Genomic DNA, 16478 nt, shown 5'->3' with positions numbered 1-16478 from the left:
AGTAGTAATCATGGTTTGGAGGCCAGACATGCCCTAGGCACAGTGCAGAGCATTTTCACATCCTTACCTTTACCTTCATAGGCACCTCAGTAGGAGAGTATTACAGAAGATTTATAGGATTTGGGTTCATAGTAGGTGATTTGGGGAAGGGTTTGAGGAAATGGAACTCTGAATTAGATGCTGCCAGGCCTGGATATTAAGATAGTCACAACAATTCTGTGAGGCAGTGACACTACCTCCATGTTACTGATGGGGAAACTGAGGCTCAAAGAGATTCAGTAACTTGGTAAAGACAGTGCTGATAAAAAAAGCAAGAAGGAATTGAATCACGTCTGCCTGGCTCAGGAGCCAACCATAACACTACCTGTCAAAATTATTATGTGTACAGAGCACAGTAATTCCATGTGACAAATTCTCTGAAAATAGACATATTTGTGCAAAATAGACATAGCTGTGAAAAGACTGTGGATAATAATTATTAAACATTCTCCTGTTACCACCATCAGCACAAAACTATAATGGGATGCTTTTATATTCATTTTCAAAGGAAGAAGGAAAATGGATAAGGAAGTACAAAGGCCTTTGAAAAATAAAATGTACTCAATCATTTACTTAAAAAAAAAATCAAGGCATTGTCAATCTACTGTAACATTTCATTGTAAAGCATACTTGCAATCACCAGCTAATTAACTCTTCAGAACTTTCCTGTACCAACAGCTGACTATATTCCAGTTACAGTAAGAAAGAAACCGAGGAAGTAAAGGGCCTGCTTCAGTCTTGCTTCGAGTGAATAAGTTATAGTCATACAGATTCAGGCCCTAGGATATAAAAGATGCAGGGTTTTCAAGATGCTTAAATGAGAAAATCTTATAAATGGTTTAAAATGAGAGAAAAAAAAACCCATATTAGGGCCTCATCAGCAACCTATTTACTGCTTATTTATGCATGTGATCCTGAATCAGATCCGGAAAATAATCCACCTACATATTAACTCACTTCAGTTCAATTCAGCACATACTAAATACACATGTACATGACATCAGACATCAATTCAGGCATTAGGAGTACAAGAAAAGAAAGAATGACTGCTCGCTCTGGCAGAGCTACACTAACCACAATACAATGAAACTAGGGACCTCACTTGCTTTGGAAACAAGTAATTTTGTCCCAAGTGTCCACACTGAATTTTTTTTTTTTAAGATTTTTTAATTTATTTATTTGACAGACAGAGATCACAAGTAGGCAGAGAGGCAGGCGAGAGAGAGGAAGGGAAGCAGGCTCCCTGCTGAGCAGAGAGCCCGGTGTGGGGCTTGATCCCAGGACCCTGGGATCATGGACCTGAACTGAAGGCAGAGGCTTTAACCCACTGAGCCACCCAGGTGCCCCATCCACACTGAATTTTATACGTTCTCCAAACATTTTAAATACGTATGAAACTAGATTATAAAAAGAGAAATTACCTATTAATGCTTCAAAACAATTAGCCATTGCATGCCGAAGGTCTGATTCTCTACAAAGGTCAGGTCCATGAGCATAAAGCATAAATCGATCCAGTTCAAGTTTCTACAAAATTCAAAATGACAAGAAGAAAGAATTTGGCAAAGTCATAAATGTAACAGTTCAACATCTCCTGGGGGTTAGGAGTAATGGTTACAAATTAATTGGCCTTGTGTCAGTATATTAAGAGTTTAGCCTGCCATTCATTGGGAGTCAATGGCTCAGATTTAACCCTCCTTAACCTTTCCCCAAGCAGGCTTCTATGAACTCTGATGTTTCAACTTTGCTGGTTCAGAAATGATCACATCTGAGTCCAATTCCAAATTCAGACCAAGGACTAGTCTGAGCTGGAAAAAGACTATGCTATAGGATCATGGGCCTCTGAGTTCACCCAACACGTCTAGAGAGATACAAACACAACCCAAAGTTTGATGTTCAAGTTATGTGGTATTGATGTTTCTGCTATACAAAACAGATTTCTATGTGGTAGAATAAATGGGGATCCTCAGAAGACTTCAAAATGCCTTATATCTCTAAATCTTTTTTTTAATTTGGTAAGGATTTCTGTGGCTCTTTATCTTTGTACTTGTGTCACCTTAATGAGGTCTCTGTACTTACCTTTCTGAAGGCTCAGTGAGATCTTCTGAGCAATGGGGTTGGATTTATCCTTCAGACTCCAGGAATATTGTTTGTAATGAATTATGCTTCTTTTTTTTATTTGGCATCAGAAAAGTTTAGAACCAAATTTGTGGCCAACATCCTGAAACTGTGTAGGACTTAGAATATATCTGTGTATAGTAACTTTACCTCTGGCTTCCTTTTTCTGTCTTAACCATATTTTCTCTTTACTCTGAGTTCAGTACCTGTTTATTTTTTATCCTACTATATTATAATACACAAATCATGTCCTTTGAGAACTAGACACAGTATGAATGATTTTTTTAAATAAAACTCCTGAGACTGAATAAATGGAAATCATAATTCTTTCCATAAAAGGAGAAAAAATACAAACACTGCATAAGGATGCAATAAATTTGTTTCCATTACCCTTAAGTCAATTCAATAAATTCTTACTAAGCTGTAACATGCTACGTAATATGGAACAAGTCACAAGTCAATGAACACCCTAGGACAATATGAGTCTCATCAGTCCTCAGATACGATATTCAGATTTTTTGCATCTCAGTATGCATGCTAAAAATATCCATATCCATTTATACTGGGAAAAGATAGAGACAATAAAAACAAGACATAAGCGCTATCAGTATTCCGTACTGCTAGGAATTCATGAGTACAAAATATATTTAAATGAGTTTTGACTACCACAAATGCAACAGCAGAAAACACCTCTTTTAAAAAAATTGATCCCTAAGTGCAAGAGCTTATGCTAGAATACGTAAATTTCAGCTGTTTCACAACTACACTGGGAAAATCCAATTGTTTGTTAATCTCTGGAGCCCTGTTTGAGAATAGACTGCAAGCCATATTTTATATTACAAACAACTATTCTGGAATGTTATGAATTTTCCAACTTTTCATAATCCTTGCTCTACATCTTTACATTTTCACGTAGGCATTAGTGAACTTTTAAAAAGGAGAGCGATGTTCAACTGGTACATATATTGTGTTCATTTGTCTGGAGAGCTTGAGCTTTCATTAGATTCTCAAAGATTCTCAGCAATCCTCTGTCAAGTGCCCCCCTCCCAAGTGGTTAAGAGCCATAGGCTAGACCAAGGGCAAAGCCACCAACTGCCTTCTACTGAAGCAGATGGGTGTTGAATGCCATAGGAATGTCAAGATATGGAGGAAGATCATATAGACAGCTCAAGGGAGAAACTGGCCAAAATAACTCTTGGCTTTGTACATCACCTAATGTGTCACATAGCAGTTTCTGTTTTCCTGTTATGGCAATATTCCATGCTTTGTAAACAACCTCCCCACAATTGCTTGAAAAATTGCATTATATTTTAAAATGAAAAAAAAATTGGGAGTGGGCTGACAACTACTTATTCACATGTATTTCCAGTGAACATTTATGTGCTCTATCAGGAAACATTTTGACAATTAAATCAACTGCACACGAAAGCAGTTTTAGGTAGAGTTGTGGAATTTCATTCACGGTAAAGCTGCTAAAACCAAGAAGCATACCTGTTGCCTACAGTTTTTCATTAACATGTCATTATTTACATTCTCAAATGCTATCACTATGATGACGATGATTTACCTAAAATAATGTACTCTTACAAACATAAAAACCAGAGTCTAAAATTAACCATTTTGAATATATTTAATGCCTTAGCAAGATCAAGTTAAGAACTAGATTTTATCTAGTCTATCAAATTCCAACATTTATATCAAAATGAAGGAAAAAAAAAAGCTTAAAGGAAAACGCAAAAAAGCTCTTCCAGTGAATCTGGTATTGGGGGACTTAAGAGCCAATTTCCTCTACTACTGAATAAACCCACAGGTCTATAAAATGTAATAATTTATAATGAGTACAGTAGCAGCAGCAATAAAAACAACCAACTCCTACTAATTTATTTACCTGTTTGTGTGATTACTACAAACAGGGAGGGTGCCAAGCACTTTATAAACTGAATTATTAAAACTCGAACAATAACCTCCCTTGATTCTCACAACCACCCTGTGTGCCAAGTGCTAATGCCACCACCATTGTGCAGATGAGAAGGCAGAGACTTGCAGGAGAGACAATTTGTCTATGGCCCCGCTGTTTGTTAAAGGGGCGTGGACTGAAACCCTGATGGCCAATCCAAGCACCTGTGTTCTATTTGCCATAACTCACTCTACAACTTACTATACTAAAACACCACATAGAAACAGGAATATCAAATGAGATCATTTAAATAAGTAAAATGTCTACCATGAATCTAAATTGAGAAAAGGTTCTCTTAGTCAAACAATAAAGCCAATGTGGCTAACTGGACAGCCTAAACCCTAACTCTTAATTACTGGGATTTGTGATGTTTGGGGATTCTCAAAGATCTATAAAGTACCCCTTGTGGGTATGAATGGGCAGGCATATTCTATTCAAAGCTATAATGCTGCTTATTAATGTAAATTAAAGACAAATATAATGCAGAAATATTACACAAAGGAAAATACAAACTATTTCATTTCTTTTGCTCTGTTCTTGTTCTCTTCCCCAAATGTTTAACTCTGTTCACATACATCTGTCAAATTTTTCCTCTTCTGTTATCAAGTTACTTCACCACGGTGTTCATTAGCTGCTGGTAAACCCACAAAGGTAACAGAACTAATAAGGTTGAATCTTTAAAACCGAAACAAAAAAATCCTTCCTGGTCTATAAAATATTAAACTCTTAATACACCTTAAAGAGTTACTTTTTCAAATGCAAAATTATGCATGGACTGAAGAAGAAAATGTCAGACTTTACTACAAATGCGTCAGATGTTTGACATACCTTTGCTAACATGGCAAGATGTTGATTCTGAACAATGGCAGTGCGATAAGTTGCTAATCCTCCTTCTTCCAGACTAGGAAACAAATAGTATAAATGGACACTGCAGAAAAAAAAAAAAGGCATATAAACAAATATGCATCACAAGATTCTGTCTGTAGCTCCAAGTCATCAAAATAGGCCTGGCACATAATACATGCACAGTAGATATCAGTTGAATTGAACTAAACTGAAGGGTTTGATCGGAAGTCTTTGAAAGTAAACTAGTAAGCACAGTATCTGCAGTCAAATGCTCTACCACTGAGCTATACCCCCAGTAAGCACAGTATCTGAACGTGCTAAAACCCAAACAGCACCATTCACTCATATTTTCACACTCACTTCTGTTTAAACACTACTGTGACAAATCTGGCGAAAAAGACCTGAAGGGCTGGTCACATAATGCTGAGAGCAAACCTATGCTCTGGACACTCAGAAATCGGGCCTGGAAACAAGTATCTTTGCTCGGGCTGCGTTACGTGTGGCCTCTGCAGAGAAGCCTGGGCAGGGGACCAGTGGTGGTGTGCCCTTGACAGAGTTGACGGGGACAGGAACAGAACTGAGAGTGGCACACCGGGTTGCTCATGCCCTGAGGAAAGTGCGGGGATTTGGAGGAAGACTGCATGGAAAGTCAGTTCGGACCATGACAACAACAGCCTCCCCTAAATCTCAGATCAGTGTTTAAGCTCTACTGTTGATCAGGGCAGCTAAGCTTCTCCAGTCCTACTGTGTCCAGTGAGGACGGTTGTGGAAAGCCGCCCCTTTGCCTCATTATGTCCTTCTTGGGAAAAGCAATGACCCAGAGAGAATATAAATAGCTCAAGACAGCTCCCAGAGAAGCAAGTGTGGTCTCCCTTTAAAACAGAAATGATATGGGTATGAAAACACAAAATGCACTTTCCTACCCCTACCACCAAATTAGGGACACGAGAACATTTCTGGGGAGAAAACACATATAAATGCATACATACACACACGCACACATACACAAACCAAAATCTTGTCATTAATATTACTTGTAAGTTTTACTTCTCTTGAGATTGGAAAGAGTGAGAAATGGATCAAAGACAAATTCTAGAAAATGAAATGACATTTTAAAATATCATCCCTTTCTCTACAAATAGAATATAAGCTCTGAAGCATTTAGACCAAGACAAGCTGATCTCTTGTGGCTGTGGTAACTTGAATATAAACTTGACAGGACAAAGACACTGGCCTTTCATCTTGTAATCTTGTGCATTACAGCGTCAGTGAGTACAAGTTATCAGGGCAAGAGCCACAGACATGTGGCTTTCAAGCTCTACAGAGGGACAAAATACATGGTGTTTCAATGCCTTATTTAGCTAATTACAAAGAAAGTAATATAGTAAGTATGTTACCTATAAGATGTAATTATTGGGGGACAGCAGAAAAACATCCTTACCTGGTCAGAAATTCAACAACAGCATCACCTAGGAACTCCAATCTTTCATTGTGATTAATCCTACAGGAGAATTAAAAAGATCACTTAAAATAGGAAACATTTACATGCCTTCCATCTCTTCTCAAAGAAAGGACACATGAGAGTCAGCTCCTTTTGTAATCAAAACATCCCACCTTATTCCCAACCATCGAAAGCACTGACCGTCATCTTAGCTGGAGTATGAGACACACACTGGGGAAGGGAGGGGGCATTCTACCCTATCATGTGGTTCAGGCCTTCTGACCTGGGGGCTTCCCTCCCGAGAATCAGATTTAAAGTGAGGAGATATGACCCTAACAACTGAATCTTTCCACACTGCTCTCAGGTAGGTGAGAGAAAGGAGAATGTATTCTAATGAGTTACAACTGAACACTGAAAAATCCGTTTGGTACAATGTTCCAAGAATAGCTTCCCACTGCCCAAACGCTAAACTTAACTTAGCTTCTCAAGCCCTTCAGAAGAGGCCTAACCCACTTTTTCAAGTCCCAGTCCCCACTGCTATCCTCTCCCACCTATATTTTGGGCTCCTGTCCCAAAACTGCATGGTACTTTCCGAAAAGGGCATTCGCCCTGAAGCTTTCCACCATCTTCCTGTGCACAGGGCCACAAAAACCTACTCATCCCTCAAGGTCTAATGAAATGTTGCTTCTCTACAAATCCCTGATTCCTCTCATCAAAATTAATACCTCCCCTCAGAGCCTATCACACTACTTAGACCTTCAATGTGTGGTGAAGGCACATCTCAGAGGCTGAGTTCCTCACATCCAAGTGGAAGGCTGAAAGGACCAAGAAGGTGATCCACAGACAACCTTCCTCTGCCTCTCAGGAGTCCAGCACAGCCCGCTTCCCTTGATGCTCAAGCAGATCACTACCTCTGGTTGGGCAGTGATGTGACATGACCCGGTTTAGGTTTTTAAAAGGCCACCCTGGCTGCTGTGCAAACAATGTGTGCAGGGAAGACAAGCACTGAGGAGGGTACTATGGCCATCCGGCAAGACATGACAGAGGCTCAGGCTGGGGAGGCGATGGTGGAGGAAGGGAGAGAAGAAAGAATGAAGGTCAATGCTTCGATTTTGGCTTCCATAGTTGGGTGAAAGGCAGTGCCATCTACTGTGCAGGGAAGATCAAAAGGGGAACAGGTTTGGGCAGAAGCAGAAGTTGCATTTGAGGCACATTGCTTTGAAAGGTCTATGAAACAACCAAATCTAGAAATCCAGTAATATATTAACTTGCTGTTCATGGGCAAGAACAAAGCTGGTAAAAAATCTTTAAGAGTGGTCAATGTTCAGACAGGATTTCAGGTGATGGAACTAGATGATACTACCTAGGGAGAGAATGCAGCTAGAAAGAAGGGGTACCAGGACTGAGCCCAGGGGAGGGTCACACCTGAGGTCACGCAGAAGGGGAACCAGCAGAGAGAGGACTGGCGGGGGCTGGGGGATTGCAGAAAAGGAGGCAAGTGTCAAGAAAGAGACAGACTCAAGTAAGATGCAGAGAGAGCACTGATGCAGCAGTGCTGAGGACGTTGTTGAAGCCACTGGGGGCCAGCTCTGTGAAGCGGAGAAGACACACCGGATTCTGGTTAGAGCAGACTGTGATGTGCATCCGAAGCTACATATGGAAAGAACCCGAGTGCCTGTTTCAGGGCCGACAGTCGAGAGACAAACCACAGGAGGAAACCAGAAAGGATGGTGACAAAAATGACAGGGAAAGGAGAGCACACTGGGCCCCTGGGACCTAAGCAACAAAGGCAAGGGACAGGCCTGGGCCTGAGCAGGATCTCACCTTACTCCAGGGACTTCTTCAAATATCTCTGACACTGAACCTTATCTTCTCCAAAAATTCAATAGCTGACTATCAAGTCCAAACCTGCCTAGTTTTCAAGGCCATTTTTTATCTAGTTCCACAGTAGTCACCCATTTCATCTACTTTCTTTTTTTTTTTTCTTTAAAGACTTTATTTATTTGACAGAGAGAGCACAAGCAGGTGGAGCAGTAGCAGAGGCAGAGGGAGAAGCAGGCTCCCTGCTGAGCAAGGACTTCCCTCTCCCCCACCGCCCCGGCCCTCATGTGGGGCTCTATCCCAGGACCCTGGGATCATGATCTGAGATGAAGGCAGACGCTTAACCAACTGAGCCACCCAGGCATCCCCTCATCTACTTTCAACAGCAATTTATAACTCTTAGCAGACCAACCTCTGCACTGTACCAGACACACTGCCGCTTGTCCTTTCTATGTTACTTCTCCCAAACCCTACTCATTCTTAACGTTAGCTGGGTACCTGTCGTAACTGCTGGAGCCCCCAGCGATGCTGGCACACCCCCACACCTGCATCCCCACCCCCACATGATTTAATGTTTGTCACTCAGTTTATTTCAAAATTATATACTATCTTTTATTGTTCCCTGCTTCTTGGGTGCCAGTTTAGTTTCCATATTTAAAGTCACCTTATGGTTTCAGTATATGTGGAAAATAAAAAAATATTTATTTACAAATTAAATGACTCTCGGCTATAAATTATCTACTTGGTAATTTGAGTTCAATTTTATATTAGCTCACATATCTCATAAGTTAATTCTTCCACCCTAACATTCCTTCACAGTTGAGAATTTTAAAGGAAAATAAATGTAATAGGAGAAAACAAGAAAGACTTGAGCAACAAAGATGTGATTCAAACCCTTTATTTATGTGAAAAAGGCATTCTGGAAAGCAGTTAATAGCCAAAAATGGAAAATGAGATAAAGAAAGAGTGAACAACTTATGTCTGTGGTAAAGAATTCATAATCCAAAAGCTTAACAGAGAAGGGGAGGATGGAGAGAAAGGGAAGGAGGAAGGGGGAGAGGAAGAGAGAGAGAAAGAAAAAAAAAAAAGAAAAGAAAAAGAAATTAATTAGGCCCTCAAACTATTTTTCTTAGTCTTACCTAATTTATATTAGCTTTTTTTTTAATTTTTTTTTTCTTAATTTATTTATTTGTTAGAGAGAGCGAGCACAGGCAGACAGAGTGGTAGGCAGAGGCAGAGGGAGAAGCAGGCTCCCCGCCGAGCAAGGAGCCCGATGTGGGACTCGATCCCAGGACGCTGGGATCATGACCTGAGCCGAAGGCAGCCGCTTAACCAACTGAGCCACCCAGGCGTCCCTTTATATTAGCTTTTAAAAGACTTTTTGCTGCTACTCCATTAGCCAAGAGTGACTAAACAGTATATATTTTTAAAAGATTTATTTTAGAGAGAGAGCACAGTGTGGGGGAGCAGGAGACCAAGAGAGAATCTCAAGCAGACTCCCCGCTGAGCACAGAGCCCAACACAGGCCTCGATCCCAGAACCCTGAGATCACAACCTGAGCCAAAATCAAGAGCCAGACGTTCAACTGACAAACCACCCAGATGCCCCTGACTAAACATTATATTTTAAAAATATATCATTTGGAAGCTACTTGATACTGCACTTTGCTTTTTGTCAAATACCGCAGAACTCCAAAAGTGTCTGTCATCATTCTTGGAGAACGCATCAAGGAATAGAGGCCCTAGTTAACATGGTAACATGTTAATCCCTCAGACTTCTTGCCAACTTAATTTTGTGAAACCTAATAAGCTGTTGTCCTGAGAGACGGGAACAAAGAAAAGAAATGGTGAGAGTTTTAGGTCTTTTTTTTTTTTTTTAAGATTTTATTTATTTATTTGAGAGACAGAGAGTACAAGCAGGGATAGGGGCTGAGGAAGACGAAGAGGCAGGCTCTGCATCCAGTGGGGACATGGAGCTCAATCCCAGGACCCTGAGATCATGACCTGAGCCAAAAGCAGATGCTTAACCGAATGAACCACCCACGTCCTCTGAAATGGTGAGTTTTGTTAAAAAGAAAGAATTAGAATCATCCTATTCTTTTCCAAATGTCAGTAAAATGAAAGTAGTATTTTCTGTGGTAAAGACTTTATTTTCTTCCCAACAGTTTAAAGTACTATCCAGGAAAATCTACTTAACATGGAAAGCCAGAAACCGTACCTGGGGTGAAGACAAACCATAGCTGGATTGTCTTATGCTTTATTAAAAAATAGGACATCTCATCAAAGAATAATAGCTGCTTTGAGTCATATACTATGTGAATGAACTCATACTGGCATAAGCTATACTTTAATTTGTTTTATAAACTTTCAGGGAGACAAGAACTATGTCTAGGATTTTAATAACCACAAAGTTAGACTATTATTCAGTGTGCTAAAATACAAGGTCACAGTTCCACACAGGCTTATTCAATAGTGAGTCTGCCATCCACTAAATAATTTCCCCATATCCAACACATGTTTTTCTGTATCCTCACTGTGACTAAACACTGGCAATGGGCCACAAACAGAAATGGGGATTAAATACCACTTCAGCTTATTATTATACTGGACAATTCCTAATCCAATGGTTTATCCAGAAAAAATGGACAGAGTGAGCTTCTAGTCACTGCTGAGTACAGCAACAAAGCCTTTGTTCCTTCTTCTATTGTTCCTATACTCATTAATCACTCTCTTTATAAGTACTAGTAAGCTCCAAGAGGAAATGTTTACTGAACAATAAACACTCCATTTGTTTCTGAGAACTGAATCAACAAAGACGTTAGGAAATCCAGATTAACTGTAACATGTATAAAGCACATTTGGTCTGAGGAATTCAAAGCACTTTATAAAACATAACAGTCTCCCTGTAACAGGAATCACTGGAAGGTAACCTTTATGCCATGGAAAACCATCTTGGGATGGGTCAAGTCCAAGGGTAACTGCCACGGAGAGGGTGTGGACATTTTTTCACCTTTCCTTCCAGGCCTCAGCCAGTGACAGGTCAACTAAAGCTAGAAAGGGTGGCTGGAGATCAGGTGAACCTTCCACCCCGTTCAGGAATTCCTTCTATTCACTACATCTACCTGGACACTTAGTGGAAGGGAAGGTCACAGAGCTACCAGATCTGAGACCTGCTGGACCCAGGGATCCCAGGGTTAAGCATCTCTGGACTTTAACCTGAATTTTTAAGCCAGTAAATCTACTCAGTGGAATTCATATATACTCCAGCATGTTTTATTGTCTTGAAGACCCTTATGTATAACTAATTGAAATTCTAACTACCATTTCCTTAAACACAGAGACATTAATAAATAGTCCATACGTGAATCACTCTTTGTTCCAACACATTCTTAAATATGATGTCTACCAACGACTCTACCAATCAAAAAACAAAATGAGGGGGAGGAGTCAAGATGGCGGAGAAGTAGCAGGCTGAGACGACATCGGGTAGCAGGAGATCAGCTAGATAGCTTATCTAACCATTGTGAACACCTACAAATCCAACGGGAAATCAAAGAGAAGAAGAGCAACAATCCCAGAAACAGAAAATCGATCACTTTCTGAAAGGTAGGACCTGCGGAGAAGTGAATCCAAAGAGACGGGAAGATAGACCCCGGGGGGAGGGGCCGGCACCCGGCAAGCAGCGGAGCGACGGAGCACAAAATCGGGACTTTTAAAAGTCGGCTCCAGTGGGAGACATCGCTCCAGAGGCTAAACTGGGGGGAAACCCAGGCGGGGTCAGCATAACCCCAGGACCCGCAGGGTCACAGAAGGACTGGGGGTGTCTGAGTGCCGCAGAGCTCGCAGGTATTGGAGCGGGGAAGCCGGCTATAGCGACAAAGCCGAGGAGTGAGCTCTAAGCCCAGGGTTACCTTGTGCCGGTCGCAGGCTGGGTGGGCTCGGAGCGCGGCCGGAGGCCACAGAGACAAAAGCGACCCGGCGCTTTTCTCCAGCTCCAACAATTGACTGCTTTCCTCGAGGCGCGACCGCAAGCCAGGGAGGCGGGACTGTTGGGCGCTTTGCTCTGAGAGCGCACTGAGGAGCGGAACCCCAAGCTCTCGGCTCCTCCGGGCCGAGAGATTGGGAGGCCGCCATCTTCATTCCCGTCCTCCGGAACTCTACGGAAAGCGCTCAGGGAACAAAAGCTCCCGAAAGCAAACCTGAGCGGATTACTTAGCCCGGCCCCTGGCAAGGGCGGTGCAATTCCGCCTGTGGCAAAGACACTTGAGAATCACTACAACAGGCCCCTCCCCCAGAAGATCAACAAGAAACCCATCCAAAACCAACTTCAGTCACCAAGAACAGCGGAATTCCACAGCAGGAGAAAGCAAATCCTACCTGGACAAAATGACAAGGCGGAAAAACTCACCTCAAAAAAAAGAACAAGAGGACGTACCGAAGGCTGGAGACCTAATCAATACAGACATAGGTAGCATGACAGATCTAGAGTTCAGAATGACAATTCTCAAGGTTCTAGCCGGGCTCGAAAAAGGCATAGAAGATATTAGAGAAACCCTCTCCGGAGAGATAAAAGCCCTTTCTGGAGAAATAAAAGAACTAAAATCTAACCAAGTTGAAATCAAAAAAGCTATTCATGAGGTGCAATCAAAAATGGAAGCTCTCACTGCCAGGATAAATGAGGCAGAAGAAAGAATTAGTGACATAGAAGACCAAATGACAGAGAATAAAGAAGCTGAGCAAAAGAGAGACAAACAACTACTGGAACACGAGGAGAGGATTCGAGAGATAAGTGACACCATAAGACGACACAACATTAGAATAATTGGGATTCCAGAAGAAGAAGAAAGAGAGAGGGGAGCAGAAGGTATATTGGAGACAATTATTGGAGAGAATTTTCCTAATATGGCAAAGGGAACAAACATCAAAATCCAGGAGATGCTAAGAACGCCCCTCAAAATCAATAAAAATAGGTCCACACCTCGTCACCTGATAGTAAAATTTACAAGTCTTAGCGACAAAGAGAAAATCCTGAAAGCAGCCCGGGAAAAGAAGTCTGTAACATATAAGGGTAAAAACATTAGATTGGCAGCGGACCTATCCACAGAGACCTGGCAGGCCAGAAAGAACTGGCATGACATATTCAGAGCACTAAACGAGAAAAACATGCAGCCAAGAATACTATATCCGGCTAGGCTATCATTGAAAATAGAAGGAGAGATAAAGAGCTTCCAGGACAAACAAAAGCTGAAAGAATTTGCAAACACCAAACCAGCTCTACAGGAAATATTGAAAGGGGTCCTCTAAGCAAAGAGAGACCCTAAAAGTAGTAGATCAGAAAGAAGCAGAAACAATATACAGTAACAATCACCTTACAGGCAATACAATGGCACTAAATTCATATCTCTCAATAGTTACCCTGAATGTTAATGGGCTAAATGCCCCAATCAAAAGACACAGGGTATCAGAATGGATAAAAAAACAAAACCCATCAATATGCTGCCTACAAGAAACTCATTTTAGACCCGAAGACACCTCCAGATTTAAAGTGAGGGGGTGGAAAACAATGTACCATGCTAATGGACATCAGAAGAAAGCTGGGGTGGCAATCCTTATATCAGATCAATTAGATTTTAAGCCAAAGACTATAATAAGAGATGAGGAAGGACACTATATCATACTCAAAGGGTCTGTCCAACAAGAAGATCTAACAATCTTAAATATCTATGCCCCTAACATGGGAGCAGCCAACTATATAAACCAATTAATAACAAAATCAAAGAAATACATCGACAGTAATACAATAATAGCAGGGGACTTTAACACTCCCCTCACTGAAATGGACAGATCATCTAAGCAAAAGATCAACAAGGAAATAAAGGCCTTAAATGACACACTGGACCAGATGGACATCACAGATATATTCAGAACATTCCATCCCAAAGCAACAGAATATACATTCTTCTCTAGTGCACATGGAACATTCTCCAGAATAGACCACATCCTGGGTCATAAATCAGGTCTCAATCGGTACCAAAAGATCGAGATCATTCCCTGCATATTTTCAGACCACAATGCTCTGAAGCTCGAACTCAATCACAAGAGGAAATTTGGAAAGAACGCAAATACATGGAGACTAAACAGCATCTTTCTAAAAAATGAATGGGTCAACCAGGAAATTAAAGAAGAATTGAAAAAATTCATGGAAACAAATGATAATGAAAACACAACAGTTCAAAATCTGTGGGATACAACAAAGGCAGTCCTGAGAGGAAAATATATAGCAGTGCAAGCCTTTCTCAAGAAACAAGAAAGGTCTCAAATACACAACCTAACCCTACACCTAAAGGAGCTGGAGAGAGAACAACAAAGAAAGCCTAAACCCAGCAGGAGAAGAGAAATCATAAAGATCAGAGCAGAAATCAATGAAATAGAAACTAAAAAAACAATAGAACAAATCAACAAAACTAGGAGCTGGTTCTTTGAAAGAATTAATAAGATTGATAAGCCCCTGGCCAGACTTATCAAAAAGAAAAGAGAAAGGACGCAAATAAATAAAATCATGAATGAAAGAGGAGAGATCACAACCAACACCAAAGAAATACAAACAATTATAAGAACATACTACGAGCAACTCTATGGCAACAAATTTGACAACCTGGAAGAAATGGATACATTTCTAGAGATGTATAAACTACCACAACTGAACCAGGAAGAAATAGATAACCTGAACAGACCCATAACCAGTAAGGAGATTGAAACAGTCATCAAAAATCTTCAAACAAACAAAAGTCCAGGACCAGACGGCTTCCCAGGGGAATTCTACCAAACATTTAAAGAAGAATTAATTCCTATTCTCCTGAAACTGTTCCAAAAAATAGAAATGGAAGGAAAACTTCCAAACTCATTCTATGAGGCCAGCATCACCTTGATCCCAAAACCAGACAAGGATCCCACCAAAAAAGAGAATTACAGACCAATATCCTTGATGAACACAGATGCGAAAATTCTCACCAAAATACTGGCCAATAGGATCCAACAGTACATTAAAAGGATTATTCACCACGACCAAGTGGGATTTATTCCAGGGCTGCAAGGTTGGTTCAACATCCGCAAATCCATCAATGTGATACAATACATTAATAAAAGAAAGAGTAAGAACCATATGATACTCTCAATAGATGCTGAAAAAGCGTTTGACAAAGTGCAGCATCCCTTCCTGATTAAAACTCTTCAAAGTGTAGGGATAGAAGGCACATACCTCAATATTATCAAAGCCATCTATGAAAAACCCACCGCAAATATCATTCTCAATGGAGAAAAACTGAAAGCTTTTCCGCTAAGGTCAGGAACACGGCAGGGATGTCCGTTATCACCACTGCTGTTCAATATAGTCCTAGAAGTCCTAGCCTCAGCAATCAGACAACAAAAAGAAATTAAAGGCATCCAAATCGGCAAAGAAGAAGTCAAACTATCACTCTTTGCAGATGATATGATACTATATGTGGAAAACCCAAAAGGCTCCACTCCAAAACTGCTAGAACTTATACAGGAATTCAGTAAAGTGTCAGGATATAAAGTCAATGCACAGAAATCAGTCGCATTTCTTTACACTAACAACAAGACAGAAGAAAGAGAAATTGAGGAGTCAGTCCCATTTACCATCGTACCCAAAACCATAAGATACCTAGGAATAAATCTAACCAAAGAGGCAAAGAATCTATACTCAGAAAACTATAAAGTACTCATGAAAGAAATTGAGGAAGACACAAAGAAATGGAAAAATATTCCATGCTCATGGATTGGAAGAACAAATATTGTGAAAATGTCTATTCTACCTAAAGCAATCTACACATTTAATGCAATCCCTATCAAAATCCCATCCATTTTTTTTAAAGAAATAGAACAAATAATCCTAAAATTTATATGGAACCAGAAAAGACCTCGAATAGCCAAAGGAATATTGAAAAAGAAAGCCAAAGTCGGTGGCATCACAATTCCAGACTTCAAGCTCTATTACAAAGCTGTCATCATCAAGACAGTATGGTACTGGCACAAAAACAGACATATAGACCAATGGAACAGAATAGAGAGCCCAGAAATAGACCCTCAACTCTATGGTCAACTCATCTTCGACAAAGCAGGAAAGAATATCCAATGGAAAAAAGACAGCCTCTTCAACAAATGGTGCTGGGAAAATTGGACAGCCACATGCAGAAAAATGAAATTGGACTATTTCCTTACACCACACACGAAAATAGAC

General features: G+C 40.6%; 1 protein-coding gene across 2 annotated transcripts in view; it reads right to left on the bottom strand.

The window, feature by feature from the left end:
- DROSHA (drosha ribonuclease III) overlaps positions 1-16478 on the bottom strand; it is a 124531-nt gene that overhangs the window by 28982 nt on the left and 79071 nt on the right. For both annotated transcript variants that reach the window (XM_080803585.1, XM_080803586.1), the window contains 3 exons: positions 6399-6458; positions 4940-5039; positions 1461-1563 (listed from right to left, as the gene is read on the bottom strand). In XM_080803585.1, coding sequence (XP_080659711.1) covers positions 1461-1563; positions 4940-5039; positions 6399-6458 — 263 coding nt within the window. The remainder of the gene's footprint in view (positions 1-1460; positions 1564-4939; positions 5040-6398; positions 6459-16478) is intronic.

The sequence above is a fragment of the Martes martes genome (assembly GCF_963455335.1).
Source record: "Martes martes genome assembly, chromosome: 5".
NCBI lineage: Eukaryota > Metazoa > Chordata > Mammalia > Carnivora > Mustelidae > Martes > Martes martes.
This window is presented reverse-complemented; position numbering and strand designations above follow the sequence as displayed.